The sequence below is a fragment of the Calypte anna genome, chromosome 27 (assembly GCF_003957555.1).
Source record: "Calypte anna isolate BGI_N300 chromosome 27, bCalAnn1_v1.p, whole genome shotgun sequence".
NCBI classification, from domain to species: domain Eukaryota; kingdom Metazoa; phylum Chordata; class Aves; order Apodiformes; family Trochilidae; genus Calypte; species Calypte anna.
Genome location: NC_044272.1, coordinates 2,586,648 through 2,613,499, shown reverse-complemented (window position 1 = coordinate 2,613,499; position 26,852 = coordinate 2,586,648). Strand labels below are relative to the sequence as shown.

At 56.4% G+C, this 26,852-nt stretch overlaps 1 protein-coding gene across 1 annotated transcript; it reads left to right on the top strand.

The window, feature by feature from the left end:
• The first annotated feature begins 173 nt into the window (after window positions 1-173).
• Window positions 174-26,852, top strand: MRC2 (mannose receptor C type 2). Its single transcript, XM_030466085.1, has 30 exons — window positions 174-292; window positions 9,949-10,347; window positions 10,985-11,158; window positions 11,328-11,492; window positions 11,668-11,781; window positions 12,534-12,677; window positions 13,165-13,353; window positions 14,358-14,512; window positions 14,720-14,827; window positions 15,560-15,675; window positions 15,806-15,954; window positions 16,067-16,284; window positions 17,206-17,348; window positions 17,621-17,727; window positions 18,131-18,268; window positions 18,532-18,567; window positions 18,878-19,038; window positions 19,412-19,479; window positions 20,396-20,496; window positions 20,625-20,770; window positions 20,989-21,103; window positions 21,585-21,748; window positions 22,473-22,581; window positions 23,023-23,261; window positions 23,786-23,954; window positions 24,128-24,277; window positions 24,552-24,671; window positions 25,066-25,245; window positions 25,471-25,497; window positions 26,632-26,852. Exons 1-30 carry the CDS (start codon window positions 223-225, stop codon window positions 26,850-26,852), a joined length of 4,395 nt encoding a protein of 1,464 aa, XP_030321945.1. The 5' UTR covers window positions 174-222.

Below are 26,852 nucleotides of genomic sequence, written 5' to 3'. Positions count from 1 at the left end.
TCATTTAATTTATTTTTTTAAAACTTTTTTTTTTTTCTCTCCCCTCCCTCTCCCCTTTCACTGTCCCTCCTCCTTCTCCTCCTCCATCTCCCTCCCTCCCCGCCCGCCCCCCCGGCCCCAGCCAGGCACCAGCGAGGCCCCGAACGGAGCGGAGCGGAGCGGTGCGGGGCAACCCGGGCAAGGAGCGGGGGAGCCCGGGCAAGGAGCGGGGGGAGCCCGGGCATGGGGTCCCTCCTCGCCCCCCTCAGCTGCCTCCTCGGCTTCCAGCTGCTGCTCAGCGCTGCGCACCCAGGTGGGACCTCGCCTCCCCCCCTCCGTCCAGACCCCCCATTCCCCCCCCTCATTTCGCGTTTTAATTATCATTGGGAGGTTGGGGAACCCCCATCCCCCCCCCCCTATCCCGGCTGTGCGGGGCAGGGGGCGGTGGGACCCTAGCAGAGGGGTGGGCGGAGGTCTCCGGTTGCCATCGTTCCGATTTATTTCCTCCCGGGATGTTTTATTTGGTTTTCTCTCCGTTGCTTTTCCTTCACCTTCTTAGGGTCTCGGTTGGTTCCTCGGCGTTTTGTTTTCTCCGCTTTCGCCTCGTCGTCTTTTCTCCCCGTTCCGCCGCCTTTTCCCTCGCTTTTATTATTTTTATTTTTAACTCTCCGCGCCCTGCAGCCACGCAGCCTCTGCCCAGCCCGGCGGAAACGCTTCCGCGGCCCTGCCGAGGGGGTCGGGGCTGCTCCGGGGGGGTCCGGGGCGGCCGCTGTCCCGCAGCCTCCCGCAGCCCCGCTCCGGCCTTTTGTCTCCCTGGGGAGGGCAGTTGGGAGAGGGGAGAGGTCGGGAAGGAGCCGAAGTGTTTTGTTGGAGGTTTCCTCCCTCTTCTCCCCCCTGCCCCCTCCTCTCCCATCGTGTTAATCCTCTAAAAAAGAAAAAATCAGTGCCCCCCCTCTGGAGCGGAGCCCGGGTCGGGTGTTTGCAGATTCCCTTCTCGCTATTTTTTTTTTTAATTTATTTTTTTTTTTCCTAACGTTTCACAAGCAAGTCAACGAGTGGCTTTTATTTATTAATTTCTTTATTATATTTTTAAAATTTTAATTTTACATTTTTTTAACTTTTTTTTTTTTTTTTTTTTTTTTTTTTTTTTTTTAAATTGAAACGATTTTGAAAACCTTCTGAAGTCACCATGTGCCAGATGCCTGAAGCTCCTGGGGATCCCTCCCCTTGGAATCACCACTCGAGGCACTTTTTTATTTTTTTTTTTTTACCCCCAGGACAGCTCAGAATCTAGGACCGACTTTTGGGGACTTTCCTTGGTTCCGTTCGCCCCTAACGAGAAAACTTTTAATTTATTTTATTTTTTAATATAAAAAAAGAGCAGAATTGGCCACTTTGGCCTCAACAGGAACCCTCGGCCTATTTTATTAGATAACTTTAGCAAATCCCAAGCAGATTTGGACCCTGCAGCACAGGATGGCACCGTTCCCCCCCTCCCCTTTATCCGCCCCCCATCTTCTCCCCCAACCCCGGAGCCCCCCGGGACTCAGCGTCTCAAGGGGCAGTCCCGGAGGGGTCCCAGTGGCTCTGGGTGACAACCCGAGTGATGTCCCCAGCCCGGGGTGGGTGGCTGGGAGCAGCTCCTTGGTTTGGAAGAGGAGGGGGAGACACCCACAACACCCACACCCCCTCTCCCCATCCCCCCTCCCCGTACCCCGGGGCGTTCAGGAGCGCGGTGCCAGGGTTTGCTCTGGGCTGGAGACATCTCAGCTGAACCATCAACTTTCCACAGCTGGATTCCCGTTAAAACTCCTCGTCATTTCCTTGAGGGTTGTGAAGTCTTTTTTTTTTTTTTTTTTTCCTTTTAATTTTTACAGATTTTAGGGTTTTTTGCAGGTTTTAGGGGGGCTTTGCTTGATTCCAGCAGAGCTTTCCTTACCTGGGAACTACTGATTCTGCCTTTTTTTTTTTTTTTCTTTTTAATTTTTACAACTTTTAATTTTTTTACAAGTTTTAAGGGGGCTTTGCTTCATTTCCTTACCTGGGCACTACCCATTCTGGCTGCCTTTATTTTATTTTATTTTATTTTATTTTAACCTGAAAAACATCCCTGGGCTCCAGGTCTGCCCATTCCCCCTGATCCCTGGGAGCCTGAGGACAGAGTCTCCTCTGTCCCTGCCTGAACAAGGAGGCTTTGAACTGCCTGGAACTGCTCAGCTCCCACCCCACAAGTGGGTGCAAACCCCCCACACACCCCCTTCCCATTCTCTGTCCCCTCACCCCCAATTCCCCCCTTTTTTTTTTTCCCCAGCAGGTAAAAGGCAGCATCCAAGTTGTCCCATGCCAAGCTTTGCAGCTCGCAAGGATTTGGGGATGGGGGGGGGGTTTGTCCCAAATGTCCCTTTGTGGGTTTTGCCAGGATGCTTTGGGTTTTTTGGGGTGGAAGGGGGAAACCTGGCAGGCTTGCCCTGCAGACAGCCTGGTTTTCCCTGGAGAGCTGCCTCTTCTTCCAGGGAAGAAGGGATTTCATGCCAAATCCTCCCCCCCCCCCGGGATGGCTGGGAGGCTGGAACAGGATTTTTTGGCAGGAGATTGGTGGCTCCTCAGTGGGAAATCGCCGCCGGCTGCTTCATCTCCGCAGCCTCAACCTCAACACCCACGCTCCCCACTTGGGGAAACTGAGGCAGCAGCTCCAGTCCTGCCCTAGCTGCAGGATGTGGCCCTGCCCGGTGCTTTGGGTCCCTCCAGAACCGGGACCAGGAGCTGCCACCCCAGTTCTATGGGGACAAAAAGGGGGAGAATTTGGAGCCTGAAAAAGCAAACGGAGCCACTTTGGCCTGAAGCTCCCTCCCTGTTTTCCTCTTTGCAATGGAAACAACATCTCCAAGAAATGAAAATCCTCTTTTTTTTCTTTTTTGGGATGATTTGGGAGCAAAGGTATTGGCTTTGCTGCTCAAAGCACGGCGGGGGGGGGGCAGGGGACACTTGGGGACATCGCTCTCAGGCAGCGGGCAGGCAGGATGGGGGAAGGCTGCTTGTCCAAGAATGACAAGAATGAAAAGCAAAAGAGTTTTGGCCTTGGGTAAAAACCTCTGTCCTTCCCCCAAAGCCATCCCGGGGTGGGGATGGTCTCAGGAAATTTCCCACATGCTGCCCCAGGACGCTTTGTTGGTGTTTTCTGGTGTGATGGTTAAAGCCACGTTGCAAGTTTTTCTCTCTCCCACCTTATTCCTGGCTGGATTTTGTACCTTTCCTTGCAGGGCAGAGCCACGTTTCTGCCTTCCTTCTTCCTGATTTTTTTTTTATTTTTATATAGTTTTTTTTTGCCCCTGCAATCAAAGCAAATGGCTGCCCAGGGCTGTAATTGCTGGCTGCTAAATCAGCATCTCTGCTTGATAAAGCTCTAAGGGTTCTGGTCTGGTTCCAGGGTCTGGTTCTACTGCCCCAGGGGGTGTGGAGGGGCCGTGTCCCAGGTTGGTGCCTCTGCCAGAGATCCCAGAATTTTCCCAAACTTTTATTCTTTGGAGCCCCTCTCAGCTCCATCACACACCGAGGATGCTCAGGTGGGAGCAGGAGTGGTGTCCCCCCCTCACAGCCCATCCCTGGCTGTTTCCTCAGAGTTGTTTGGGTTTTGTTTTGTTGCTTTTTGGTTTTTTTTTTAAAGCAATGTGTAAGATTTTCTTCTTCACGTGCTGCCAAGGAGCAGGATTTTAATTAATTTGAACTCTGCCGAGCCCGCTGAGCGTCGACATTTTTCTCATTCTTAAGATTGCTTGGAGCCCAAAAGAGACCCATGCAGATGCTGTTGTTCTTAAAGGACCCATCTTTAATTAATTAAGGATTAGAAAATGATGAGTGCATTGACTTTCAAATTCTTGGGAGTATTCTTTAGCCCTGGAGCAAAGATTTGGGTGTTTGCAGGGGGCTCCCTCCATCCCCATCCCAATGAGAGCTCAGTCCCGTGCTGCTCCTTGTGTTGTCAGAGCAGGGATGTAAATGGGATTTTCCTGGGAAAACAGCAGGTTTGTAGGATGGTGCTGAGGCTGAGGAATGGGGAGATCCAGCCCTTTCCTCCACCTGAATTCAGAAACTTTGGGCTCTGCAGGGAACAGCCCCATTTACCCAGGTCTTGCCCATAAGTGCAAAGAGAAAGAGCACAAGTGAGCAAAAATCATTTTAATTAAAACAAAACCAAAAAAAAGCAGCTGTGGGACTCCTTGGGATGATCCTTGCTGTGGTACAGGTTTTGTGTGGTCTTGGGGAGATGGGGAATGCCCCATCCTGAGGCACTGGTGGCATCACTCGGGGTGTTCCTAATCAGGAATTGTGCTGGAGAAACAAAGGAGAAAAAAAGAATAAATCTCTTTTTTTCTTGTTTTTTCAGTAGTTTTGAAAACGTTGGTTGTTTTTTGGCCACCTGTGTCTATGGGGACACAGATCAGGGCTGGATATCCCTGGATGTGGCCATGAATTCCCTGGCTGCTGGTGGCTGATGCTTCAGGGTGGAAAAATTGGGGATGGTTCCTCCTGGGATAGGGCTGAGGCCTCCAGTGCCAGGATTGTGTGGCTGAGATGATGTGTGGGGGACAGGACATTCCCAGAAAGCCTGCCCACTGTGTCCTGGGGGCAATCATCTGCCTGGTGGCAGCTGTGTCCTTTGTCACCCCTGCTGTGTTCTCAGTGGGTCCATCCCTTGCTGGAGCCCTGTGGATGCCTTTGCCTTCCTCTCCCTGCATCCTCAAACGATGGATTTCCCACCTCTGGGTGATCTGGTGGAGCCCAGAGAGGCTCTAGAGGAAATTTGGGGAGAATTTCCATCCTTCCACCCTTTGCTGGAGATGGCAGGGTGGACATTTGGGCTCCTGGCTCCCTGCCATGGTCACTTGAGCAGCCTGGGGGGCAGCATCCTCCTTGGAAACTTTTTATTTGTCTGCATCCCAGGCAGGGTGGGAGGAAAATGGGCTTTTTAATGGCTGCAATGTGGTACCTGGAGCCCATCCAAAACCTTGGGGAGGTTGCAGGGAGTCTGCAGGCTGGTAGCTTGGTTGCCTTCCTGGTCACAGCCAAGTAAGGAGCTCATCTCCTGCAGCTCCCCCCGTGCAAACAGCAGCTTCTCTCCATGCTGCTGGGCAAGCCAAGAGGAGTTTCTCAGCTCCTGCTGCTTCATCCCCTCTGCCAGGCCATTGGGAGCTTCACTTCCTTCCCTGTAACACATCTCCTTATTCCCTGAAGTTTATTTTTAAAACACAAAACAAAGCAACAACCTCTCTCTTTTATTCTGCTGCTTGGCTTGGAGCACCCAGAGCTGTTTGCAGCTGAGTTTGGCCCCAGCTGAGTCCTGGGGATGTTCTGGGCCAGGCTGAGCCTGCAGGAGGTTGGTGAATTTGGTGCAAATCTCTCATTTAGGAGCAGCAGAGTTGGGGGGTTGGTGTCTGCCATGGGGTTGGAGCAGGCAGGAGTGGTGCCAGGAGCCAGGAACTCACAACGTGCCCCAGGGCACTGTCTGCTTTTCCTTCCCTCTTCTTTTTCTTTTTTTTTTAAACCTAAAGTTCCTCTTTAAGGGGTTGCATAGAGTTTAAAGATGCTGAAAAGCAGCTCAAGGGGTAGGGGGGAAGTGTGGCAGTGATGCCCTTTCCATGGGCTGGGACTGCTCTGGTACCCTTGGGTGGTGGCACCCAGGATGCTCCAGCTCTGCTGTTCAGGAGCTCCCATCAGTTTTCCTGGATGCTCCTTCCCTTTCCCAGCCCTTGGAGGGACCCACAAACTCCTTCCTCGGGCCCAAATGTGCTGCTTTCCATGGCAACAACCATGGTTTTGCTCTTCTCCATGCTGAGACCTTGGAGATGGCATCACCCACGCCAGGGTGGCAGCGGTGGTGACACTGGGCTTTGCTGGGAATGTTCTGGGAAGGGGGGATTTTCCCCCAGAGGAATATTTAGGGTGGAGCCAGGGACTTTTCTGTGGCCCTGCAGCATCCATCAGTGTAGCTGCTGCAGGGCTGGGATGCAGCCCTGGACTTCTGCACCCCCAAACATCACCAGAGGATGAGTTTTTGGACCCCATCCCTGTATTTCCCTCTCTTCCTGCAGGGCTGTACAAGCTGAGCCCTCCTGCAGTCAACAAACAACACTTTCTGCTCCTTTTTCTGCTGTTTTTTTATCCCAGGGGAGTTTTAATTTGCTTTTCCACCCCAGCCTGGTGCATCCCACCCTGTTTGTTGGGAATGAGCTTCTGCTTCCTGCAGCTCTTCTCCCAGCAGGGTTTTGGAGCTGCTGCTCACCCTTGGGCAGCAAAACTGGGTGGAAAAGCCCACATTTTGGGGCAGGGAATTTGGGGTGGCTGTGTCCTGTTTGCTTGCAGGTGAGAGCAGGAGGCTGAGGTTGGAAGGAGGGTTTTTTTCTGTGCCCTGGGAGGTTTTTTGGTGCAAGATGTGAGGGTAAAACTTTGCTTTCAGCTCCCAGCTCCAAGGGCAGGGGGTGGTCAGAAGGTTTGATGTCCTTGCAAGAGCTTCTCAGGATGTCCTGGGAGCCCTGGCAGAGCCCAGTTTGCTGTTGTGCTTGAGGATTTGAGGTTGGTTGGTAGAAGAAACTAAAGATTTTTGAAGCCTTGGAGATGTGGTGCCTGAGGTTTAAACCTTAAGGTTCTGGAGCTGCTGATCTTAAAGGTCTTTTCCAACCAGAACCATTTGGGGATTTGCTGCTCTTGCTGGATGGTTGGGAACAAATCCCATCCATGGCTGCAGCAGAGAAACCTTCAAGGAGGGGATTGACCCCCAGGGTGCTCCTAGCCATGTTTTTTGGAGGTTCCTCTGCAAGTGGGAGCTGGGACATGGTCAGGGAGAGCCTGGATTTGGCAGGAACACCATGAAAAAAAAGCTGTGTCCTCTGGAGGTGTTGAAGTCCTTCGGTGGTGTTGGGGCCAGGGGTGCTGGAAGCTCCTTTCAGTGAGCAAGTGGTGTCCTGGGGTGATGGCAGCCCTGAATTCCCTGGGAAGAAGGGAAATAAAAGCATATTTTGGGGGGGAGCAGAGTGCATCCCTTTGCTGAGGTGTGTTGAGATGGAATTTCTGTCCCCCCCCTCCCTTCCCCAGCTCCATCCTCTCCAGGAGCAGCTCCCACCATTGATGTGCAGAGATTTTTGCAAAGGGAGAAGTTGGGAGCCCCAGGAGGGGTTTAGGGGGGTGGTGGTGCAAGGGCTGAGTTGGTTTTGAATCCTTCCTATTCCCCCAGGGCTCTGCAGGGACTTGGGGAGCCCATTTTGTGCCCTTCTCTGCCTGCTTTGGAGCCACGGGCTGAGCTGCGGGGGCAGCCCCAAAACCCTTAGCCTATAATTTCCTACCTCCAGCTCTTCTCTTTTTAGATGAAAATGCTATTTTGTGCTTTTCCAGCCCTAGGGCTGCCCCATCCAGTCTGGACAACTTCCTCTGAGCAGCAGATCCCTGCCTGGCTGCTGTTGAGCATCACCCTCACACCCTGTCCCTTGGCTCCAAAGTGATGCTCAGCACCCTGACCCCAGCTCTTGGGATTTTTTCCAACCCTATTCATGGTTTTTTTGGGTTTTTTTTTTTGCAAGGCTGGCTTAGTGGATAAGCAGAGCAGGAGGTCCTGACCCCTATGGCCATGGTGGAGCAACTTCTGCTCTTAGAACCAAAATATTTGGCTCCAAGGCTCAGTCTATGAGCCAAAGAGGCCTCATCCTGCTTGGTGCTTGGGTCCATCAGGTCATGGCACTGATGCTCATCACCCCAAAAGTCCTTAAAGACCTCCCAGTGTTGGGGGGAAGGGGGGTTTGCTGCACCCCTGGCTGTAGGGGGGATAAGGGGGGTGCTGGGCTGGGTGATGCCATGGATGGTGCTGGGTTTGGTGGGGGGTGAGGTGGTTTCCTGGTGTCCAGGTCAGGCTGGAGGCATCTCCAGTTAAGGGAAGATCAGCCCCAGCTTCAGGAACTCAAAATTGTCCCCCTTTAAAATTGTCCCCAGCTAAAATTGTCCCCCTTGGATTTATTTTTTTTTCTTTGTTTTCCCACTTGCCAGAAGTGGAAATAAAAATAAAAAGATATATTTTCTGAGAAATTCCATGTCCCTTTTCCCACTCATCACCTGTTCCTCTTGCACGTGCTCCCTGGTGGTCACCACATGGGCTTCACTTCTGTTTATTTGAGGTCATCCCTGACATCATCACAGCTGGGGAATGAGCCTTTTTCCATCATTTTTTTTTTTTCTGGGGTTGGGGGGGTTTTCTCCTCCCTCCAGTTCTTTTTTTCCTTTCAGCAACAAGTCAGGAAGGTCCAGGGAGCTGAGCTGTTTGTTGCTTGAACGTTCTGGAGCTGCTGTAACAACACAGCTGGGGCAGGGTGAGGTTTGAGGAGGGGGGGAAATAGGAAATGAAAAGCTTTTCAGCCCCCAAAATTTCATCCAGTGGCAAAAAACCAAAGCAAACCCAAGCTAAATATAGCAGGGCCTAAGAGTTTGCTCTGAGTTCTGGTGGAAAAATAAAAAAAAAGGTTGTTTTTAAGCAAAAAAAAAAAAAAAAAAAAAGCAATAAAAGTGGTTTTGTTGATGGGCAGCTTTTTGGGGGGGCAAGAAGTGGCTGCCTGGAGCCCCCAGGGTGGGTTTTTAGCTTAGAAACTTGCACTTAAAAAAAGAAAAAAGCACCTTTTATAAAGGACCCATCAGCTGGAGCAACAGCTCCCAGTCCAAGGTTCTGGGTTTACTGGTGTCTACAGGTCTGGAGATGGATTGAGGGGCTGTGGAGCCCTGGGTGATGCTGGGGTGGGGGATTGTAGGGTTGGGTGGTGGCACTGGGACCTGGGACCTGCACGGAGCTGGGTTTGGGAGCAGAATTTTTCCCCTCAGCAGCTGTGCCAGAACTTGATCTCCTGGCACCTCTTCTCTTGCCCTGCTCCCAGCACCCTGGATTTGGGATTTTGGAAGGTCTTGGGATTTTGGCTGGGATTTTGGAAGCTCTTGATGTTTTGGTTTGATTTTGAGGCCATGGCACCCTGCTCATGGGATGGGAGACTTTCCCTCCAAGTTCTTGTTTGCTCTGAATTTTTGGGTTGGTTTTTTTGTTTTGTTTTTTTTTTTTTAACAGCTCCCCAAATGCCCATTAAAATGATGGATGCTGCCTCCACTTCCCTGGGCTGTTTTTCTCCAGCTGGAACCCTTGGCCTGGGTTCCTCTGGTGCTGTGATGCTGCTTTGGGGAACAGCTGGGAACTGGATCCTGGATGGTTCTTGTGCCTTAAAGCCACTTGTTGGGGTCTCATGGGGATGTCACGAGGCTTCAGCTGGCTCTGGCTGCTATACCCATCCCTGTCACCCTGTCTGGAGCCCAACAGGCATCAGGGGAAGCCTGATGAATCAGGATCCCAGACTGGTTGGGGTTGGAGGGACCTTCAGGACATGGTTTAGTGGTTGCCTGTGGTGTTGGTCAAAGGTTGGGTTGGATGAGCTTGGAGGTCTCTTCCAACCTCAACATTCTGGGATTCTCTGACCTTAAAGCCCCCCCAGTGCCACCCCTGTCATGGGCAGGGACCCCTCCCACAGCCCAGGGGGCTCCAAGCCCCATCCAACCTTCAACACTTCCAGGGATGGGGCAGCCACAGCTTCTGGGGGGCACCCAGGGGCTCAGCACCCTCACCCCAAAGAATGTCTCCCTCCCATCTCCCCTCTTGCAGCTGGAAACCCTTCCCCCTCATCCCATCCCTCCAAACCCTTCATCCCAAGTCCCTCCCCAGCTTTCCTGGAGCCCCTTCAGTCACTGGAAGATGCTCTGAGGTCTCCCCATTGGAATTTTCTCTTCTCCAGCCTCAACACCCCCAGCTTTCAACCTGGCCCCAGAGCAGAGCTTTTCCAGCAGCTCCAGAACCTCCTCTGGGCTCTCTCCAACATCTCTGGATCCTTGTGGTGCTGAGGGCTTCACCTTTGCTTTAATCCTTTCCTCTTTCCTTTTTTTTTTCTTTCCCCCCAGACTCCAAAGTTTTCCTCATCTACAACACGGGTGCTCAGGGCTGCCTGGAGACCAAGGACTCCCTGGTGAGGTTATCCAAGGTCTGCAATTCCAGCATTCCAGCCCAACAGTGGAAATGGGTCTCTCGGAACCGGCTCTTCAACGTGGGGGCCATGCAGTGCTTGGGGGTGTCTTGGCACGGGGCCAATGGCACGGGGGGGACACATCCCTTGGCCACCTACGAGTGTGACCGTGAATCCATCAACATGCGCTGGAGCTGCCGGGGGCTGGGGGAGCAGCTTTCCCAACATTTGGGTGCCCAGCCAGGGAATTCCACCTTGGAAAGAGGGGATCAGGCACGAGGATCCCAGTGGAGAACCTATGGCACCGAGGAGGACCTCTGCTCCGTGCCCTACTCTGGTAAGGTCCCCTTGGGTTGTGGTCCCATCCCAAACCGGCGCCGGGATGGGAGCTTGAGGGTGTGGAGGAGCAGGATGGGACCCAGGTGGGGTGAGAGTGATGGGGAGTGGGCAAACCTGCAGGCATCTGGGGTGCTAAAAAACTACCCCAAGGCCTCAGGCAGCCACTTCTTGCCCCAACAAAAAGCTGCCCATCAACAAACCCAGGGGTCAGGGTGATGGGGAGTGGGCAAATCTTCAGGGATCCAGTTGGGGTGAGGGTGATGGGGAGTGGGTAAACCTCCAGGCACTCAGTTGGGGTGAGGGTGATGGGGAATGGGCAAACCTCCAGGCACCTGGGGTGCTAAAAAGCCACCCCAAGGCCTCAGGCAGCCACTTCTTGCCCCAACAAAAAGCTGCCCATCAACAAAACCAGGGTCAGGGTGATGGGGAGTGGGCAAATCTTCAGGCACCCATTTGGGGTGAGGGTGATGGGGAATGGGGAAACGTCCAGGCACCCAGCTGGGGTGAGGGTGATGGGGAGTGGGCAAACCTCCAGGCACCCTGTGAGCTCCACACCCACTGACCCCAAACTCCCCTCCAGAATTTCCCTCCCCCTGTAGATGCAACCTGAAGCACGGGCTCCTCCTTTTCCACAGAGATTTACACCATCCAGGGCAATTCCCACGGGAAGCCCTGCACCATCCCCTTCAAGTATGACAACCAGTGGTTCCACGAGTGCACCAGCACGGGGCGGGAGGATGGTCACCTCTGGTGTGCCACCACCCAGGACTATGGCAAGGATGAGAGATGGGGGTTCTGCCCCATAAAGAGTAAGTGTGCTGAGGATGTGTCCTCCATGGAAAAGCAGAGCCCTCCTGGTTCTCTTTCCTTCCTTCCCTGCCACAACAGCCCCACTGCTCCTCCTTGGTTGTGGTCTGGGGAGTGTTTTGGAGATGAGTTTGGGGCTGGGTTGGGTGCTGACCCTGCTTGTCCCTGCAGGCAATGACTGTGAGACCTTCTGGGACAAGGACCACCTCACCAACAGCTGCTACCAGTTCAACTTCCAGTCCACACTCTCCTGGAGGGAGGCCTGGAATAGTTGTGAGCAGCAAGGAGCCAACCTGCTCAGCATCACCGAGATCCACGAGCAGACCTACATCAATGGTGAGGTGGTGGCAGCATCCCTGTCCTCCTCACCTGGGCTAAACCTGGTGGCCCTGTGGCTGTCCCAAGTGCCAGGTTGCTCTGCCTGTGCCAGGTGGTTGGTTTGGGGGTGGTGACAGCCCAGGGTTGGGGTTTGGGGACAGGGGGATTGACACTTTGGGTGTGTTGGTCCCAGGGTTGCTGACTGGGTACAGCTCCACTCTCTGGATTGGGCTCAACGACCTGGACATCAATGGAGGATGGCAGTGGTCAGACAACTCCCCCCTCAAGTACCTCAACTGGGAGAGTGGTGAGCCCAAGGTCTTAGGGTGGGATTGGGGAGAAGATTTTGTGACCATCAGAGGTGGCACCATGGCTGGGGAGGTGGCATGGGCTGTGTCCTCACTGCCTGGAGATGGAGCAGCCTGAGGAGCTGGAGGTTTGGGGACAGAGTGCTGCAATTGTCACTTGGCAAACCCTGTGGATAACCTGGCTTGAGCACCCTTGTTTGGACCCCAGCTTGGTGCTGGAGTCTGGCTGAGAAGTGGTCCCCAACCCTTTCTGTCCCTGGGAGGCTGAGGGGGGTAGAAGGAGCTGTTGTGAGGTCTGCTCTGATTGTCCCCAGTGCCATCACCCAAAGGCACTCATGGGGGGACAGTGGTAGCCTAGGAGGAGATCTGGGGCACTGATGGGGACAGTGATAGCCTAGGAGGAGATTTGAGGGCACTCATGGGGACAGTGATAGCCCAGGAGGAGATTTGGGGACAGGTGGGAACACTCCAGCTCTGGTACCATCTCCCTCCCAAGCTGCCATCAAAGATTTCTAGGTAAAATAATGCTGCTCCAGGTGCCTTGAGCACGGAGGCACCATGGATAATCCTGGTGCCTTCTCCATCATCCAAAAAAACCCCAACCAAACAGATTTTTCAGTGGCACTGGAGCAGGGACCCTGCCACCCACAGCCTTTGCGTGGTCCCCTCCCTGCCTGCCCAGCCCTGGGGGCTCTGCCCCAGCCCCCCACCTCTCCTCAGCAATGTCCCCCTCCTTTTCTGTCCCTCCCAGACCAACCAGACAACCCCAGTGAGGAGAACTGTGGGGTGATCAGGACAGAATCTTCAGGGGGGTGGCAGAACCGGGACTGTGGCATCGCCCTGCCCTATGTCTGCAAGAAGAAACCCAATGCCACCACTGACCCCTTCCTGACAGGTGAGCTGGGGACAAGCCCCAGGAAGGGGTATTCATTCCCGAATTCTGGCTGGCTGTGCTCCCAACCGAGCAGGGTCAGGGGGTGTTGTCCAAGAGCAGCTCCTGGAGATGGTTCTTGGTGTCCCCACTGTGCTGCTGTGTGCCCTGGATCTGGGAAAAGTGGAGCATCCCCCTCTGGACACTCAGTGCAGTGGTGGGTTGGGCAGTGTGAGAGGAATCCAGAGGAGCTGAGGGACCCTTGTGGTCTCCAGAGGATGGGGTGGTCTCTGCTCTACCATCACTCCTCTGGAAAATTAAAAGAAAAGGCATTTTGGTTCATCCCTGAAGCTCCAAAACCACCCACACCTCTCCCTTGCACATCTGGGCTGTAGTTTTCCCTTCCTTGCTTTGTCTTCATCTCCTGAGCACCCTGTGGGCCACTGATCCCTGCCAGGGAGGGGGTTGGAGAGGGGGTCAGGAGCTTTCAGGCTGCTTTGTGTCCTGCCAGACTCGTGGGCAGAGGTGAAGGTGGATTGTGAGCCCAGCTGGCAGCCCTTCCAGTCCAACTGCTACCGCCTGGTGGGAGAGAAGAAGAGTTGGCAGGAGGCAAAAAAAACCTGTCTGAGGAGTGGGGGGGACCTGGTCAGCATCCACACCCTCTCCGAGCTGGAATTTGTCACCAAACAGATCAAACAAGGTAAGGGGGAGCCTGCTGTGCCCACAGCACCTTCCCCATCCCATCCTGGGCACTGTGGAAGGGTCCCCTCTCTGCACATCTCTTGCCATGAAGGGAGCAGAGATTTGGGGCTGGGAGGTGAGGTGGTGCTTGGAGGAGCTGATGCTCCAGGTGCATCCTCCATCCAGCTAATGGGAAAGCTGCTCCCAGGAGCCTGCTGGGCTGGGAAGGGAAAATCCTCAGCTGCAGCTGGGAATGGCACTAATCCCAGCTGGTTTGTGGAGAAAAAGAGGGGAAAACAAGTCCAGCTGGACTTGCTGGAGGAGGCTGCACCTCCCACTGCTGAATCTGCCTAAGACAGGAGGTCAAGTGAAGGGCAAAGTCCTGCTTGCAGTGGCCCAGGTTTCTCTTTCCTATTAAGTTGGAGCTTCCTAGGTTGGGATGTGTCAGAGCTGGGATGCTACCTGGGGAGAAGTTTCAGCCCAGGTGTGGTCCAGGGGGGCACCTGTGCCACCATTCTCCAGTCCCTGCCTGTGCCACCTCCCCTTAGGGTCACCCCTGGGGGGGTTTGGCTGTTCCCAACACAATCCATGCTCCCCACAGCTCATCCCTGAGTCTGGGACCCAAAGAGGGGCTGGAGAGAGTTGATGCTGAGGGATGCAGGAGCTGGAGGAGGGTGGAGGAAGGCTGGGGCCATGTCCCAGACAGAGATGGGCTGGGAAGAAATGGTTGAAAACCAATCACTTGCTGGACTTGGCCCATTCTGCTGCTCCCAGCACCTCCCTGGGAAAACTGCTGGCAAATTTCCCTGTGTTTTCACCTTGGGGGGGTCCATCCTTGTGGGCAGGAGCTGCTCTGCCCTCTCCTGCCTGCTGGCACAGCTTGGGCTTGGAAGCTGAGCCCTACATCAGGGTTTGGGCAGATGCTCTGTGGTCCCATCAGAGGAGCTGCTGTCCCAGGGAGGTTTCTGCTGGGTTTCAGCTGGACAGAGGGAATTTCACCCCCCCCTATTCCTCTTTTGGCAGATGTGGAAGAGCTCTGGATTGGCCTGAATGACCTCAAGCTGCAAATGAATTTTGAGTGGTCGGATGGGACACCTGTGAGGTTCACCTACTGGCATCCCTTTGAGCCCAACAATTTCCGTGACAGCCTGGAGGATTGTGTGACCATCTGGGGACCGGTGAGAGCCAGGGCTTCATCCTGCACCTCCTGGCCAGGGAAGAGATAGCTCAGGGAGCTGGAGTTGTACACATCTCATCCCAGCTGTTGGGATGGGAGAAAGCCAGCCCAGCATCCCAATGGAGGGATGAAAAGTCCCTGGAGCCACCCTGGGGGTTGGATGAGCTGAGGAATCCTGAGGAATTCTGCTCTTATTCACCCTGTGCAGGAAGGGAGGTGGAATGACAGCCCCTGCAACCAGACCCTGCCATCCATCTGCAAAAAACCTGGTAGGGTGAGCCAGGAGAAGGAGGAGGATGACCATGGGTGCAGAAAGGTGAGGGGGAGCTGGGGCAGGAGGAGCTGCTCCACAAGTCTGTGATGCTCAGGGCTTTGGAGATCCCAGGGAACTTCTCCCCAAAACCATTTCAGAGAGCCCAGAGCTGCTGTGTCCAGGGGCTGCTGGGTGCCCAGAGCATCCTGAGGGTGCTGAGCCCCTCACATGAGGCCAGGGGGAGAAATTGGGACAAAACACATGTCTGCACCATCCAATCCAGCCAGGGTTGGATGTTGACAGGAGAGCTCTTTCAAGGCTTTGAAGATATCTGGGTGTTTTTTTTCCTTGCAGGGATGTCCTCTGGGGCTGGGGGCTTCTTGAAGCTCAAAACTTAGTGGGGTCAAGGGGTGGGAGGGGGTGGGAGACCTCCCAGGAGAAAGGTGGAGGTGGTGGTGAGGGATGGGGGATGTTGTGCTCATCCCCCATTCTTCTGGGAAGGGTTGGGGTGAGATGGTGGGTTGGTGGTGGATGTCAAACTAGACATTATTTTTATTATTCAAACCAGAGGAGGGGAGATTTAGATGAGATAATTGGAAGTTCTTCACCATGAAGGGGGTGAAATGCTGGCACAGGTTGCCCAGGGAGGTGCTGGAAGCCCCATCCCTGGAAGATTTTAAGGCCAGGCTGGATGGGGTGATCAAGTGGGAGGTGTCCCTGCCCATGGGACCTGGATGATCTTAAAGGTGCCTTCCAACCCTGAAAAATCTATGATTCTGTGTCCCCTGTCCCCAGGGCTGGAAGTGGCACAGCCCTTCCTGCTTCTGGCTGGGTGAGGATCGTGTCACCTACGGTGATGCTCGCAAGACCTGTTCTGACTACAGCTCCACGTTGGTCACCATCACCAACAGGTCAGTGCTGGTGGCTTCACCCCAAAATGAGTCCCTACAGGGGGTGGGTTTGACCTGAGTGGCTTTTCTTGGGAGGGCTGCACCATCTGGTGGGCTGCTCCATGTCTCAGAGCATCACCTGCTCCTCCAGGTTCGAGCAGGCCTATGTCAGCAGCCTCATCTATGGCTGGGATGGGGAATATTTTTGGACAGCACTTCAGGACATCAACAGGACGGGGGCTTTCCACTGGCTGAGTGGTGATGAGGTCATGTACACCCACTGGAACCGTGACCAGCCTGGTAAGGGGGTGACCCAGGGTGGGATGGGGATGTCCCCTATCCGTGTGCTGGGTGCAGCTGGCACAGTCCAACCCTAAAGCTGTCATCTTCCCCTCTCCCGTGAGTGCTCCAGGTTACAACAAAGGTGGCTGCGTGGCCCTGGCCACTGGCAGCTCCGTGGGGCTGTGGGAGGTGAAGAACTGCAGCACCTTCAAGGCCAAGTACATCTGCAGGCAGAACCTGGGAACCCCCGTCAACCCCGAGCTGCCCGGTCCCTACCCCACCCCCAGCCTCTCTGCCACTTGTCCCCTGGGATGGAGCTCTGACTCCAAGCTCCGTCACTGCTACAAGGTGAGGGGACTTTTGGGGGGCTTATCCTGACCATTCTAGGGGTTCATCAACCCTCCCTGGGGGTGCAGGGATGAGGGAAGGAAGATGGGACCTGGGAGTCTGGCTTGCCAGGAAGCTGAAGAGGAGGCAGCAGTGTGCCCAGGTGGCCAAGAAGGCCAATGGCATCCTGGGCTGGCTCAGGAAGAGCGTGGCCAGCAGGTCCAGGGAAGGGATTCTGCCCCTGTGCTCATCCCTGGGGAGGCCACAGCTTGAGTCCTGTGTCCAGTTCTGGGCCCCTCAGCCCCTCAGGAAGGAGACTGAGGTGCTGGAGCAGGTCCAAAGGAGGCAACTGGGCTGGGGAAGGGACTGGAGCACAGATCCTGTGAGGAGAGGCTGAGGGAGCTGGGGGTGTTGAGGCTGGAGAAGAGGAGGCTCAGGGGAGACCTCATCACTCTCTGCAACTCCCTGAAAGGAGGTTGGAGCCAGGGGGGGGTTGGGCTCTTTTCCCAGGCAACTCTCAGCAAGACAAGAGGGCAGGGTCTCAAGTTGTGCCAGGGGAGGTTTAGGTTGGAGATGAGAAAGAATTTCTTTCTGGAGAGGGTGATCAGGCATTGGAATGGGCTGCCCAGGGAAGTAGTGGATTCTCCGTGTCTGGAGATATTTCCAAAGAGCCTGGATGTGGCACTGAGTGCCATGGGCTGGGAACTGCAGTGGGAGTGGATCAAGGGTTGGACTTGATGATCTCTGAGGTCCCTTCCAACCCAGCCAACTCCAGGATTCTAGGATTCTATGGTTTGGTGCTTGCAAAGGACATCCCGGATTTCATGGGGCTGGGGGGGCTGGGGTACCAGCCCTGGGGTGCTGGTAGCTGTGGGGTGGGGAGGGTGCTCTGCTCCTCTCCTGGTGCTGAGCCCTTTCCACTGCTGGTTCCTCCTTTTGCAGGTGTTCAACTTTGAGAAAGTGCAGGAGAAGAAGACCTGGATTGCAGCCCAGGGGTTTTGCCGGGAGCTGGGGGCTCAGCTGCTCAGCCTGGGCAGCTATGAGGAGGAGCATTTTGTCGCCAACACCCTCAACAAGATTTTTGGGTGAGGGGCTGATGGCATCTCTGGGTGTCCCCCTGGGCACCCCCCAGCTCTCCCCTGTCCCCAGGCTCTGGGACACGTGGGAGTGGGTGTGGATGTGGCTTTGCACCTCTAAGGAAAGTGGATTGGGCTGGTGGGAGGTGTCCCTGCCCATGGCAGAGGTGACACTGGGCGGGCTTTAAGGTCCCTTCCAACCCAAATCCAGTCTGGGATTCATTCTATATAAGTGTATATAGGGGGGGAGGTGTGTGTGTGCTCACCCTGGCTCCCTACAGGGAGTTGGAGCCAGAACTCCACGAGCAGCACTGGTTCTGGATCGGCCTGAACCGACGGGACCCGGCGGGGGACAGGAGCTGGAAGTGGAGTGATGGGCTGGGGGTGAGTCCAGGGGGGTTGGGGTCATAGGGCACCCCTGGGGATTTTGGGGTGCAGGGGATGTGTGTGAGGGGTGAATCTGGTGCTGTTGGAAGTGCCCAACACCCCCTGTCTCTCTCGACCCCCCCAGTTTTTCTACCACAACTTTGACCTCAGTAACTACCCCAAATTCTGGGGGATTTGGGGGGGATTTTGGGGTGCAGGGGATGTGGGGGCTGGGGGGTGAATCTGGTGCTGGTGGAAGTGCCCAACACCCCCTGTCTCTCTCGACCCCCCCCCCAGTTTTCCTACCACAGCTTTGACCTCAGTAACTACCCCAAATTTGGGGGGATTTTGGGGTGCAGGAGCGGGAGGTGGATCTGGTGCTGGTGGAAGTGCCCAACACCCCCTGTCTCTCTTGACCCCCCCAGTTTTCTACCACAACTTTGACCGCAGTAACTACGATGACGATGACATCCGGACCTGTGCCGTGCTGGACCTTGCCTCCCTGCAGTGGATGCCCATGCAGTGTGAAGCCCAACTGGACTGGATCTGCAAACTGCCCAAAGGTGCCCCCCTGAAGCACCCCCAGACCCTTTCAGTTCCCAAGAAATCTGCCTGCAGGCTGGGGGAGTGACTCTTGGTCACCTCCCTCCCAGTGGTTGCTCTTTGATGGGAGGATGAGGCCTCATTCTGAGGCTGGGAGAGGTGCTCTCCATCCCCAAGGGGATCCAGGAGGGCATCTCAGCCTTGGAGGGGTTTGCAGGCAAGGAGGAGCAGGAGCATCCCAGCCCCACATCCTGCTGAAGGCCTCTTCTTTCCTCTTCTCCAGGTGCTGATGTGAAGGAACCAGAGATCCCAGCTGAAGGTGTGTTGGCCATGAGTGTTCTGGTGCTCCCCAGACATCTGCCACCCCAGGGTGGTCCCTGTGGGACATCCCTCAGTGTGACCCAGTGGAGGATGGACCCTGTGTTAGGGTGGTGGGGATGGAGAGCATCCCACACATCCCACTGAACCCTCCCTGCCCAGCACTGCTGCAGGGACCAGGCAGGATCAGACCCCTTGGCTGGATGCTGGCCCAAGGAGGGCAAAAGCAAAGCAGCCCAACCCTGGGGGGACCAAGGTACGAGGTGATGGGTGTTGGTGACACTGTCCCACTGTTCTTTACACCCATTCAGGCAGCAAAGAATGGGTGAAGTACCAGGAGGCTGAGTACAGGTTCTCTGAGGACCACTTGACCTGGGTCCAGGCTCAGCGCATCTGTGGTTGGGTCCAGGCAGAGCTGGTGTCAGTGCACAGCGAGGCTGAGCTGCACTTCTTGGGCCAGAACCTGAAAAAGGTACCAGAGAGGACAGGGAGGGACATTCCTGGGTGCCAGTGGGCTCCACTCCCTCCTCAGGCTGCTCCCTCCGTCCTTGGCTGGAGGGTTCAAGGTGGATGGAGGGCTCCAGGTTGGATGGGGCTTGGAGCACCCTGGGCTGGTGGGAGGTGTCCCTGCTCATGGCAGAGGTGGCACTGGGTGGGCTTGAAGGTCCCTTCCAACCCAATCTGGGAGTCTGTGGTGGGTCTGGTGTGGTGGTGGGCTTGGGGATCAGTGGGGTTGGGGATCACTGCAGTGCAAGCTGCCTGCTCCCCATGGCTGGGGTGACAGTGCTGTCCCCAAGCACAGTCCCCCCATCTGTCATGTCTGACGTGTCCCCTCGGGTCTGCAGTTCTCCAGGGGACAGGAGCAGCACTGGTGGATCGGGCTGCACACCCAGGAGAACGATGGGAGGTTCAAGTAAGTGGCAGAGCTGTCCCCCTGTCACTGTCCCCAACCTGGACACAGCACCAAGCTCAGCACCTCCAGCTCAGGGACCCACCCTGGGGTGCTGGGATGGGGGGTCCTCACCCAAGAAAGGGCAGTGGGGAGGGGGACACAGAACCCATTAGGGGTCTCTGAGTCACTGAGGGATCTCGTGTCCCCCCTGGCACTGGAGAACGTGTCCTGTGGGGAATACCCATGGGAAGTGGGATGGGAAGGAGGTTGGAGCCAGGGGGGCATCGGGATCTTCTCCCAAGACAAGAGGCCATGGGCTTCAGCTCTGCCAGGAATGGTTTAGGTTGGATATTAGGAAGGAATTCTTTCCAGAGAGGGTGATCAGGCACTGGAATTGGCTGCCCAGGGAGGGGGTGGATTCTCCATCCCTGGAGGTTTTTAGGAAGGGACTGGATGTGGCACTGAGTGCCATGGGCTGGGAACCACGGGGGGAGTGGATTTCTCACTGATAATCTCAGGGCTCCTTTCCAACATCCTCCTTCCTTCTCCTCCTCATCCTTCTCCTTCTCATCATCATCATCCTCCTCCTCATCCTCCTCCTCATCCTCCTCCTCATCCTCCTCCTCATCCCCCTCCTCATCCCCCTCCTCATCCCCCTCCTCATCCCCCTCCTCATCCCCCTCCTCATCCCCCTCCTCATCCCCCTCCTCATCCCCCTCCTCATCCCCCTCCTCATCCCCCTCCTCATCCCCCTCCTCATCCCCCTCCTCATCCCCCTCCTCATCCCCCTCCTCATCCCCCTCCTCATCCCCCTCCTCAACTTCAACTTGCTGGTAACCACAGGGGGGGAGAGTAAGTGGATCAAGGGTTGGATTTAATGATCCCAGCAGTCACATCCAACCTGGCTGATCCTGGGATTCTGTGGTGCCTTTCCCAGGTGGTCTGATGGATCCCTCCTCAACTTCATCTCCTGGGCACCGGGCAAGCCCAGGCCCATCAACAAGGACAAGAAGTGTGTGTACATGACAGCCAGCAGAGGTGAACACCCCCCCTCCAGCCATACTGGGGCTCTGGGAGGGGCTGGGGGGGTCACATCCCTGCCCCAGTGCAGCAGGGGGGGTGGTGAAGGGTTTAGGGGATGATGTCTGACTTGTCCCTCCCCACAGAGGACTGGGGGGACCAGAAGTGCCTGACAGCCCTGCCATACATCTGCAAGAGGAGCAATGGGACCACCCCAAAGCCTTCCCCACCACCACTGCCCCCACCGACAAGTGGGGGCTGTCCCCCGGGCTGGGTCCCCTTCCTCAGTAAGGTAGGGAGGGGACAAAGAGGGAACAGAGAGGGGACAGCCACCTCATGAAGAAATGGGGCAGGGGGGCTGAGGAATGGTTGGGGGGGGAAGAATGGATGGGGGATTTTTGAGGGTGCAGGAGGGGGTGGATGCTGAGGAAGGTGAAGAATGGGGCTGGGGAGGGTGTTGGGGGGACACATGGCTGCAGCCATGGAGCACCCTGTCCCCTGCCTGGGCAGTGTTTCAGCTTCAATGGCCATGACAAAGCTGAGATGGTGAAGTGGCCCGAGGCACAACAGGCGTGTGAGAGCCAGGGGGCTGTCCTGGCCACCATCGCCAGCCCCCTGGAGCAGGGTAAGTGACACCTTCGTCTTCCTCCTCTTCCTCCTCTTCCTCCTCTTCCTCCTCTTCCTCCTCTTCCTCCTCTTCCTCCTCTTCCTCCTCTTCCTCCTCTTCCTCCTCTTCCTCCTCTTCCTCCTTTTCCTCCTCTTCCTCCTCTTTCTCCCCTGCCCCTTCCCCTTCGCTTTCCCCATCCCCTTCCCCCCTTCCCTTCCTTCCCCTCTCTCCCCCCTTCCCTTCCTTCCCCTCTCTCCCCCCTTCCCTTCCTTCCCCTCTCTCCCTCCTCTCCCTCCTCTCCCTCCTCTCCCTCCTCTCCCTCCTCTCCCTCCTCTCCCTCCTCTCCCTCCTCTCCCTCCTCTCCCTCCTCTCCCTCCTCTTCCCCGTCCTCCTCTTCCCCGTCCTCCTCTTCCTCCTCCTCCACCCCCCTTTTCTCGAGGCACCTCCTGGGGGGGGGGGGTGGCTTGGTCCTTACCCCCTTCTCCCTCCTCTCTTGCAGCTTTCATCACCTCCATGCTTCCCAACATCTCCTTCGACCTCTGGATCGGGCTCCGCCAATCCCAGCGGGAATTCCGGTGGGTGTCGGGGGAGCCTCTGCAGCACCTGAGCTGGGCACCTGGGGAGCCCTCGGGAGGGGGCACCCCGGGACCCCCTGACAAGCTGGTGAGCCAGAAACCACCCCCCCATTCCCCTAAATCCCCCCCCACCCCTGGGGAAAGGCTCAGCCCCGTGTCCCACCATGGGTCTGGAAGTTTTAGGGTGCTGGGGGGGGAATTCCAAGGGCAGAGCAGGATCTGTCCCTGCCGGGTGGGGGTGTCCCTTGGGGTGAGGGGGTCCCTGGGGATGGGGATCCCTGGGTATGAGGGGGGTCCTTGGGGATGGGGGGGGGAGTTTGGGGGTGAGGGAGTCCCTGGGGATGGGGGTTCCCTGGGGGTAGGAGTCCCTGGGGATGGGAGGGGGGGGTTACAGGGGATAAGGAGGGTTCCTGGGATTGAGGGGGGGTTCCTGGATATGAGAGAGGTTACTGGGGATTGGGGGGGTCCCTGGGGATGGGGGGGTTCGGGGATGAGGAGAGTCCCTAGGAATGAGGGGGATTACTGAGGAAGGAAGGGGGAGGGCTCCCTGGAGATGGGGGATCCCTAGAGATTGGGGGGGATTCCCTGGGGATGAGAGGAGTCCCTGGGAATGAGGGGGGTTACTGGGGATGGGATGGGATGGGATGGGATGGGATGGGAGGGGGGGGGCTCCCTGGAGATGGGGGATCCCTGGGGATGGGGGGTGTTCCATGGGGATGAGGGGGTCTCTGGCGATGGGGGTGTCCCTGGGGATGGAATGGGGGTGTCCCTGGGATGGGGGAAGGATGCAAAGGTGGCTCTTGGCTGTGCAGACCAACTGTGTGGTGGTGTGGCATGGCTCCCCTCCCCACTTCACGGGGCGCTGGGACGACCGGAGCTGCCTGGAGGAGAAGCACGGCTACATCTGCCAGCAGAGCATGGGTGAGGAGGGGACAGGGGGACAAAGTCCCACCCTCTGCATCCTGGGGACCTGCCACCACCCCCCTCAGTGCCCCACGCTGGCTCAGGGGAGTTTGGGCTCATTTTGGGGGGTTGGGGGGAGCTCCGTGCTGGAGGAGCTCAGGGGAATGGGCTTGACTTGGGTGGATGGTTCCCCCCCAGCCATTTGTGGGGTGACCCCAAAGCTTGGCATGGCCCTTAGGGACATGAATCCTGATGGATGTCCCCAAGGTAGGGGTGGCACTGAGGTGTTGCTGCTTGGCACCCATGGGGACGTGGCCTCTCTGCTGCCCCTGAGATGTCCCCAGATGCATGGATGGCACTACCAGGGACACCCTGGCTTGTGAAGGGGAGGGATGGATGAAGGGGTGACAGCTCGGGGTGTCCTGTGTCCCCTCTGACCGTGTCTCTTTGCTCCCCCAGACCCATCCCTGAGCCCAGCACGGACCCTGTACCCCCCCTCTCCCACTGGCACCCTCTTTTACCACAACAGCACCTACCGCATCCTGCAGAAACCCCTCCGGTGGCACGAGGCACTCCTGCTCTGTGAGACCCTTAATGCCACCTTGGTCACCATCCTGGATCCCTACAGCCAAGCATTCCTCACCCAGGCCATCAGCAGCCTGAGGGCTCCACTCTGGATTGGGTTGGCCAACAACCAGGTGAGGGAAAGGGGCAGGAATCCAGGGGGAGGGGGGCTCCAGGTAGTTGGGGAACCCCCCCCAGCATCTCCTCCCCTTGGTTCTCCAGGAGGTTGTGGGAAAAAAAAAATCCAGCTTCTCCTCCCCTTGGTTCTTCAGGGGGTTATGCAAAAAAACCCCAGCATCTCCTCCCCTTGGCTCTTCAGAGGGTTATGGAAAAAAGCCCCCCAGCATCTCCTCCCCTTGCTTCTTCAGGGGGTTATGGAAAAAAAACACCCAGCATCCCCTCCCCTTGGTTCCCCTGGATGTTATGGAAAAAAAACCCCAAAAAACCAGCTTCTCTTCCCCTTGGTTGCTCAGGGGGTTCTGGCAGAAAGCCCCAGCATCTCCTCCCTTTGGTTCTCCAGGGGGTTGTGGCAGAAAGCCCCCCAGCATCTCCTCCCCTTGGTTCTCCAGGGGGTTAAGGAATAAAAACCCCATCTTCTTTTCCCCTTGGCTGCCCAGGGGGTTGTGTCAAGAAGCTTCTTCTCCCCTTGGTTCTCCAGGGAGGTCGGAGCTACTCGTGGCTGACAGAAGAGAACCTCTTGTACAGCAGCTGGCAGGATGGGGAGCCCCAGCAGGTCCCTGGCTGCTCCTACATGGATGTGGATGGGAGCTGGCGCACAGCCAGCTGTGACACCAAGCTGCAGGGGGGCATCTGCCAGCTCCGAGCAGGTACTGACCAGAGGGACACATGGAGAGGGGGGGGAAAATGGGTGAGAAGCAACCCAAGTTTGGGTGATGGCCTCCCCATCCTTTCTGGAGCTCATCCCTGCACAGGGTTGGGTGTCCCTCCCCATGTGCTGTGGGACTCTGAACTTCTGTGTCCCCTCCCCAACTCTCCCCAGATGCCCCCCCCATGCACAAGTGGAGCTACAGTGGGAGCTGCCCCAAATCACTGGAGGACTCCTCCTGGATCCCATTCCGGGATCATTGCTACACCTTCCACATGGAGGTCACCCTGGGGCAGAAGGATGCCATGAGGAGGTGCCAGAAAGGTATTTTGGGGTAGAAGGGTGCCATGAGGAGGTGCCAGAAAGGTATTTTGGGGTGGTGGTGGGGGGACTGTGGTGTGGAGGGGGGTGAAAAACCCTTGGAAGGGGATGGAGTCCCCAGGATGCCCCTGGGTGTATGAATGGGACCCCTGTGCCCATCATCTCCTTGCTGAGGAGTTGGGGTTTGTGAGGGGTTCCTCAGCTTTGTCCCATTGGGATCTGCTGCTCCCCAACCTTCTGAGATCTGGGTTCTTCCCTGACTCTCTCTCCACTGCAGTTGGTGGCTCAGTGTTGTCCATCCAGGATGAGATGGAGAATGTCTTTGTGTGGGAGCACCTCCAGGCGTACGAGGGCACTTCCAAAGGGGCCTGGCTGGGCATGACCTTCAACCCCAAAGGTATGAAGGAAGAACTGGAGTTTTAGATATTCCCCCAAGGCACCACCATGAATTCCCATCAGGTCTGAGGGGAGCCAAGGAAGCCATGGGGTGACCAGGAGTGTGTCAGGACATGCTGTGTATGTCCTCCTCTGGCTCGATGGGATGGGAGTGGTGACTTTGAAGCCTCTTGCAAGCAGCTGAAGCCTGAAAGTTCAGGAATGTGCCCTGCAACCTCTGGTCCTCCCCATCTCCCCTTTCCCCATCTCCCCTTTCCCCATCTCCCCTTTCCCCATCTCCCCTTTCCCCACCTCCCTTCCCCATCACCCCATTACACATCCTCCTGCTTTCTGAGCTGGCCCAAAGATGGGGTGTCCCCTTTGGGCTCCCCAGACCTAATTGTCCCATGTCCCAGGTGGCACCTTGGTTTGGCATGACCACACTGCTGTCAACTACTCCAACTGGGGCCAGCACGACACAGGGCCCAGCATGCTCAGCCAGAACAGTTGCTACTGGATCCAGAGCAGCAATGGCCTGTGGCACCTGGGTTCCTGCACCAATGTCACCATGGGGGTCATCTGCAAGATCCCCCGAGGTAGGGGACTGAGGAAACCTTGGCTGAGGTGGGGTGAGCTGGGGGTTTGGGTAGAGCATTGCTTGGGTGGGATGGGGGGTGATGGGGCAGGGTCAGAGGTCCCCAGAGCTGTGCATTGCCTGGCTGGGGGGGGCCTGGGAGTAGGGGGGGTTGGGGGGCTGGGGGTGCTGGTGCTGGGAGAGGGTTCTGTGGTCACACACTCACCTGGCTGTGTTGCTGTTGCAGTGGAGCAGAGCAGCTTCTCCAGGGCAGGTGAGTGTCACCATCAGCACTAGGATCAGGAACTGGGGGTCAGGGAGGGGAGGCTGCTGCAGCTTGGCTTGTGTTAATAACCAGAGGGAGGGGGTGTGGGGGGTTGGAGCCAGCCCTCCATGAGGGACCATGTCCATTTGGGCCTTTGCTGGGCTCTCCTGCCTTTGCCCATACTGCCTGGCCAGGCTGGGGGATCCCATCTGCTGGTGGATTCCCAAAGATCCAGCCCAGGGAACTGCCAGGGGTTGCTGAACATCAGTTGTGACCCAGAAAGGTCCAACCCAGGAGCTGAATGTCTCCAAAACACCAAAGCAGACTCCAGTCCTGTCCCTGTGCCACCATCCCTCTGGAAACCCACCAGCCAATGCCCCTCTTGTGGAATGAGCTGGTGGGAGATGGCAGACTGCTGCTCTTGAATCCTGGGGTCACCTTTGGGTCCCCAAGTACCAGAAGGACAATGAGGTGCTGGACTGAGTCCTGTAAGTCCCTATAAGACTTATAGGGAGCTTGTGAGGGACATGGAGAGCCTGGAGAACATGAGGCAGAGGGGAGACCTTTTGGCTCTCTATAACTTCCTGAAAAGAGGTTGGAGCCAGGGGGGGGTTGGTATCTTCTCCCAGTAAGACAAGAGCCATGGGCTTAAGCCAAGTGAGGTTTAGGTTGGATATTAGGAAGGAATTCTTTCCAGAGAGGGTGATCAGGCATTGGGATGGGCTCCCTGAAAGGAGGTTGGAGCCAGGGGAGGAGGTTGGTCTCTTCTCCCAGTAAGACAAGAGCCAGGGGCTTCAGCTCTGCCAGGGGAGATTTAGGTTGGATATTAGGAAGGAATTCCTTCCAGAGAGGGTTATCAGGCATTGGGATGGGCTGCCCAGGGAGGGGGTGGATTCTCCACCCCTGGAGCTTTTTAAAAACGATGGCACTTTTTAAAAAAGATGTGGCCATGGGCTGGGAACCATGTGGCAGTGGATCAAGGGTTGGACTTGATGCTCTCAGAGATCCTTCCCAACCCAAATCATTCTGTGAGCTGCGGTACTGGGCAGAGTCAGGTCACCGGTTGGACTCGGTGATCTTCAAGGTTGGTTTTTTTTTCCCAACCAGCATGATTCTATGAGTTTACCTCCCTTCTCCCCACAGCCCTGCCAGAGAACACGACAGCCATCGCCGTGGTGGTGGTGTCCGCGCTGGCTCTGAGCGCTGTCCTGGGGGTCTCCGTCTGTCTCTACAAGCGGCGGCGGAACGCGGAGCGCGGAGCCTTCGAAAGCGCCCGCTACAGCCGCACCACTTCCAACCCCAGCGAATCCGCCGAGAAAAACATCCTGGTGTCCGACATGGAAATGAACGAGCAGCAAGACTAA

What these genes read in the sequence shown, in the direction of transcription:
- MRC2 (XM_030466085.1), top strand. Translation starts at nt 223, where the DNA reads ATGGGGTCCCTCCTCGCCCCCCTCAGCTGCCTCCTCGGCTTCCAGCTG. An exon ending in GCTCAGCGCTGCGCACCCAG is followed by an intron (nt 293 to 9,948) that starts GTGGGACCTCGC and finishes CTTTCCCCCCAG; the next exon opens with ACTCCAAAGTTTTCCTCATC. An exon ending in CTGCTCCGTGCCCTACTCTG is followed by an intron (nt 10,348 to 10,984) that starts GTAAGGTCCCCT and finishes CCTTTTCCACAG; the next exon opens with AGATTTACACCATCCAGGGC.